Raw genomic sequence first — 6000 nt, forward strand, 5'->3', positions numbered from 1 at the left:
TTTGGGATCTTCCTAGCAAGTAGGTTCACTTGTGAGCCTTTTTGCCCAGTTGAGTGAAACAAAAAGAGCATGTGTAGGGTTGGTGCTCATGAGGCAATTGGATTTTGCTGCTTTAACTTGCATGTGCCTTTTGTTCCTAAGGAAGCAAAGTTATTCTGTATAAAAATGGGTTTAGGGGAGGTGAGCATGAGTTTTGGCATTGTTTGCACTTGTAGGTACAAATGCTTTCCAGGAGAATTAATACTTGCCGTGGCATCTGAGGTTCCTCTTAATCTGTTTGTGTGGTGTAAACTCTTGGAATTTGGTACTTGGGGCAAGAAGAGTGCGAGCTGGAAGGCTCGCTCACACCTTTCTCTTCTGTTATTTGATCTTTGAAAAAAGTTGGCTTTATCATCAGCTACTCCAGCCTCAATCACAAAAGAGATGTCTGAGCTAAATTGTAGGAGGTGCCTGGGGAGAGGAGAAAGTAAAGGCTACTTGTCTGGTCTGAAAACTCCGTACTGTTGTAACACATTTGTCACAGCAGTAGTACCAGACTGTGGTGGCAGGTAAACTGCCTGTCTTTGGTTCTGTGTGAATAGGTGTGGAATGAACATGACTCTAAACTAAGATAAGGATCTCTTTCTTTATTCTCTGGATTTTGAGTTGTACGACTATTAAAAACTAAGACTTGTTAATATTTGACCATAGGTCGCCTGAGAACAGAAGAAGGAGAGCCAATGGTGTTGAAGCTTAAAGACTGGCCTCCAGGAGAAGACTTCAGAGATATGATGCCTTCTCGGTATGAAGTTACAAAGAAACTGTTCATCACTTGTGTGGTACACCCCCAAAATAATGGAATGTAGGAATAGTGTTCTGTTCTGACACCTGCTTCAGCTTCAAGAAGCAGTTGGTTCACGTGTGAAACATTTTTTCTCAGAGGTGCCTGACATAGCTGGAAATGCTAAACAAGTTTTATTATAAAAGTCTATGTAGTTCATTGTCTCTATTGCCAAGTAAAGTCAGTACCTAAAATTGCTAATTATTGCTTAAACTTTGAAAGCTTCCTAAAAGCATGAGTCATTTTGAAATCTTAAATTCAGTTGAAGCCATTTTTTTTGCCAAACCTATTTAAGTATTCTGACTTACTCAATTTGGTATTAGTTGAGATGAATACACAAGGCAATAGCATTGCTCCAGAGCAGTTAAAAATTTATCTGCTATATTCCTATGTCTTGTTTTGTTCCTTTTCATGGTGTCCGGTAAACCCCCTGGGAGCAGGAGTACAGTTTCTTGACTGGAGGAAGCTTTTGTTGCAGTCTATTTTAGTGTGCTTTTTTTTATGAGTTCCTAACATTAAATTGTGCTCTATTACTTTAGGTTTGATGACTTGATGAAAAATATTCCATTGCCAGAATACACTAGGAGAGGCGGCAAGCTCAACCTTGCCTCTCGACTTCCCAACTACTTCGTACGACCAGATTTGGGCCCTAAGATGTACAATGCGTATGGTAAGGAATTTTTCACTCTAAAGGTCATGTTTTCCACACACTTGAATTAATTACTGTAAATTAAATGAATCCTTGCCATTGTAGACAACTTGATTAATCCCATTGATCTGAAAACTTAATTTTGGCTTATTTATAGATGCTAGTGATGTCCAAAGCATTTTATGATGTTGTTAAATGTCTTTTTGTCCAGGTGTGTTCAAGCCAATAATATTTATTCCTAGTCTTCCAATCAGCTTGCTGCACATGTGTATAGACAGCCTCCCTTTCCTGTAGCTGGCCACATGTATTTGTTATTTTGCTACGTCTGGCTGTATTGCTTTTTTGTTACTTATCCTTTTTGGGCTGTATCACTTAGTTTTTAATCTCTTCTTGAGCAGTTCTTCCCATGGCTAGTTCATCTGCGGTCATTCAAAAGGCGTTTAGAACTTGTAAGTGGGATCATGGCCAGTAAAGAGATTGTGGTTAGTAAATACTGTAGCAGCTGCCTTTTGTGTGAACAAGAGACTGATTCTGAGAATACTTTATTCTAAACTGCTATGGAAACCCTCTTCTAGCATGATGTAAACAGAATTTTAATGTATCGTGCAGGCTAGGTATAGATACAGATCAGTGTGTCAGCCTGTAAACTAATCACTTGGGAAGACATGAACAAAAAGGGCAAGGTGCTGGATATAAAGTATACTACTGTACTGGAATAATTTGCTGATAACAGTAAAAGCTCTCTGGTTTTTTTGTAGATAGCAATGCCAAGAGTGCCATAAGGTTTCTTTTTGTCTTGCTTAATGTACCTGAAACTTTTTGTTCCAGGCTTAATAACGCCAGAAGATAGAAAATACGGCACAACAAACCTCCATTTAGATGTGTCTGATGCGGCTAATGTTATGGTTTATGTGGGTATCCCCAAAGGCCAGGCTAATCAAGAAGAAGGTAAAGTCTTTCTTGAGTCCTGGGGGGGTTATTTCTGTGCTTGGAGGGAAGGTCCTTTAGTGTAACTGCTCATGTTTGCTCTCAACAGAAGTGCTTAAAACCATACAAGATGGTGATTCTGATGAATTGACAATTAAGCGTTTTACTGAAAGTCGAGAAAAACCTGGAGCTCTGTGGCACATTTATGCTGCTAAAGATACAGAGAAGATCCGGGAATTCCTTAAAAAGGTAAGCTGTTATATCTTAAAAACTCATCTTCTGCCTGTATACTTCTGCAAATATGTGTCTGTGGACTTTTCTTCTCCTTTCTATCCCAGTTGTTCTGGAAACAAAGGCACTGGAGTTGTGTCCAAGACAAAAATTCTTAGGTGCCATCCATCTCGTAGGATCTGAGGAGGGTAGTGCGTTGAAGCTTGAAGCTACCTTGTATTTAGATACACTGCTTTTGCTCATGCTTCTTATCGCACAAGGAATGATGTTAAGTAACGAACAAAAAAAAAAGATGGTTTAGATTTTAGCAAAAACAGTTTAATCTTCAGCTGGACCCTTCTTAAAAACATACATGTGAGATGTTCTTGGGAAATGTCAGAGCAATATGTGGTGCATAAAGTTATTCCTTGTTCTCTCTCTTTTACTACCTCCCTTCCCCCCTCCACTTTTATGAGGCTTGGATTAAGGGAAAAGCATAAGGTGTTTTGGGTGCTGTTTTCATGGGAGTTGAAGGCTTAGTAGAGATATGATACTACATCCAAAAGGGCTTGTTTCGCTATTTAAATTCACCACAAATATTCCAGAGTTCCCTGTGGTCTAGAACTTCTTTGGTGTTCTAAAAGCAGAAAGAGCAAATACGCTGGTGTTTAAAAGGATAAATGGGATGATATGAATAACTGTTGGCCTTGTCAGCCTGACTACTGTCTTGGGCAGAAGCTTAGAGAGGCTACAGCAGGTTTAGTTAGTATTAACAAAGAACAAATCTTAAACATGATAAAACATGATACTGACTTTGATAAACACTGGTGTTCTGAGTTTTGACGTCTGTGCCTCACCTCTTCTCGGTCTCTTGTAGCATACTTGTCTGCAGGTGTGAGGCTTTCAGCAGCTTGTCCTGGAGTTAGAACTAAGTTGTCCATCTCCTCCCGAATGAGTATTTGGGCTACGGTCCTGCGTGTAAATGACTGTCACCACAAATTGGATTTATACTGGAACTTTTTTCATAAATTCTCTCCCCACACCCTTCAAATTTCTAAAGTGCTGCTTGTGCCTCCCAGCCTCGCATCTCCTGAAAACTAGTTAGCATCCTCTGTTTTGGTCAGTGAGCACACTGACTAGTGCTGGCCTCAGGGCAGGCACCCGCTCAATTCCACACTCAGTAGTTTCTTCCAGTTGCAGGCTGTAGTAGTGTAAGGTTATTGATCCCATATGACAGTGGCTCTCCCTGTGAACACACGTGAGTCACTTAACCCTTCTGTTTCTTTTTACTGTAAGTTGGGTTTACTTGCATTTCCTATATTCACATTTCCAATGTGTCTGTGAAGCAAGAGGGACTGAGAAATGAAGCCTTCCTGAGCAAACCAAGGACTAAAAAAGAATCCAAACCTTTCATTTTGCAACTCTTATACCCAAGCACATGGTGCACATCTCCATCTGGCATGTGTGCTTATGGAATACCACAGAAATATCTTGACTGTCCTGTAAGACTGGTACATTGTAATACCTGTTGTCTTATGACTTTTCAGGTAGCAGAAGAACAAGGTCAAGAAAACCCTGTAGATCACGATCCCATTCATGATCAGAGTTGGTACTTGGACCGATCGCTAAGAAAACGCCTTCATCAAGAGTATGGAGTTCAAGGCTGGGCTATTGTACAGTTTCTAGGAGATGTAGTTTTCATTCCAGCAGGAGCTCCACACCAGGCAAGGACCGGGGACACTGTTACAGCCTGACCACTTGGGGCAGACGTTTGAGCATGTGGCTAATGCTTGTTTATTCTCTCTAGGTTCATAATTTGTACAGTTGTATTAAAGTTGCAGAAGACTTTGTATCCCCAGAGCATGTCAAACACTGCTTCTGGCTCACTCAGGAATTTAGATATCTGTCGCATACGCATACGAACCATGAAGATAAATTGCAGGTAACTTTCCAAGATTCAAGATGAACCCTGCCCTTCTTAACCCTTCCAAAAGAAAAAAAAAAAAACAAACACAACCAAAAAAACCAACCCTCATCAAACCCATAAGGGGTGTGTCCACACAACCCAAGTTGCTTTTACGTTCCAGTCGGTTTTAACACATTGGATCTAGAAGAGGAATTTCCATAGGTTATTTTGAATTGTTAACAGTTGTTTTTAGTAGTTTTGAGGAAGCCGCCTGAAGCTTCCCCTGAGATTATTTTGAAATGTTTCTTGCTTCCATTTCTTTTATTCTCCTGCTAGCTGAGCTCACAGTACTCTCCTCAAGCTACAGGGTTTCAGTTTATATCCTGTTAGAATTTGAACCTTATTTTCACAAGTTAGTGATTTAAGTGAAGCTTGTGCTGTTTAAACTCCAAAGAGAGCCGCAAGGGGTGTGGAGAAGTGGGGACGTTGTGCAGGTGTGTTCTGTGTGTCAGAGGCTCCAACCTGACCTGAACCATCCTGTTTGCTTGTAGAACTTAAAGGCCTTTTCTTTCCTCCTAGGTGAAGAATGTCATATACCACGCTGTTAAAGATGCAGTTGGGATACTGAGAGCGAACGAATCCAGCCTTAGCAGACCGTGAAGTAAGAAGCCTTAACCACCCCCTATGAAACAGAAGCGTCGGCAGCTGTTTTAACTACTCAGTCAGGACCTCTGTGGACTTTGAGATTATATGAATGTTACCTCATCTTCCTTTCAGCAGTACCAGAGGATCGTGGTACTATGTTCTGTGTATTCTTCCGATGTTTACAAACCTGATATGTATATGTAGTAATATGTATGGACTGTGGCATACTGTGAATGCTCAGTTGCAATAGAACTTTATATGGAGTTGCTCTCCAAACTGTACAAAATACCTCCTATAGAACTGTCGGAAACGATTCCAAATTACTCATTTGAAAAAAATATTATTCAAGACATTGTAAAGCTCCAATTTTTAAAATTTATTTTGGGGTGGGAGGAAGTATGGAGTCACCCACTTTAATAACCAATTTACATAAAAATAAGAATGCAGTTCTGGAATTTCACATTAACATAGAACTAGCATTTAAAAGTAGCTTTAAGCTATTGTATAGTAACATAGAGATGGGGGTTAACCATCTTTAGGTAAATGTATTTAAATTTCTAAATGTTAAAAGAAACTTTTAATCAAATGTCTTCTGTTTGAAACTGCTCTTTAATTTGAACTGATGTTTCTCTGGTTTTTAACACTGAATGGTCTACATAAAATTCTTCTATTTCAGATACTGTTCTTTGCCTGGCTTCTTCAATTGACTCTTTAAAATGCAGCTAATTTGATGCAGTGCTTTGAAATGCAAAAGCAAGTTGTGTATTGGATACTGTTCATAATGCGTTTTTAAGTATCTGAAGGTTTAGGGTGTTGAATTTAATGACAGATCTGTTTATTTTT

General features: G+C 39.6%; 1 protein-coding gene across 2 annotated transcripts in view; it reads left to right on the forward strand.

Annotated features, from left to right (window-relative positions):
- Nucleotides 1-5832, forward strand: part of KDM3A (lysine demethylase 3A) — a 32372-nt gene extending 26540 nt beyond the window's left edge. Inside the window, exons 20-26 of one of the 2 annotated variants that reach the window (XM_054204290.1) lie at nt 691-781; nt 1360-1490; nt 2298-2417; nt 2506-2645; nt 4154-4330; nt 4414-4548; nt 5092-5832. In XM_054204290.1, the coding sequence (XP_054060265.1) occupies nt 691-781; nt 1360-1490; nt 2298-2417; nt 2506-2645; nt 4154-4330; nt 4414-4548; nt 5092-5172 (875 nt within the window). In that variant the 3' untranslated portion in view covers nt 5173-5832. The remainder of the gene's footprint in view (nt 1-690; nt 782-1359; nt 1491-2297; nt 2418-2505; nt 2646-4153; nt 4331-4413; nt 4549-5091) is intronic. The other variant, XM_054204291.1, reaches the window with a different exon arrangement.
- Nucleotides 5833-6000: the final 168 nt, after the last annotated feature.

This window comes from Rissa tridactyla, chromosome 5, assembly GCF_028500815.1.
Source record: "Rissa tridactyla isolate bRisTri1 chromosome 5, bRisTri1.patW.cur.20221130, whole genome shotgun sequence".
NCBI lineage: Eukaryota > Metazoa > Chordata > Aves > Charadriiformes > Laridae > Rissa > Rissa tridactyla.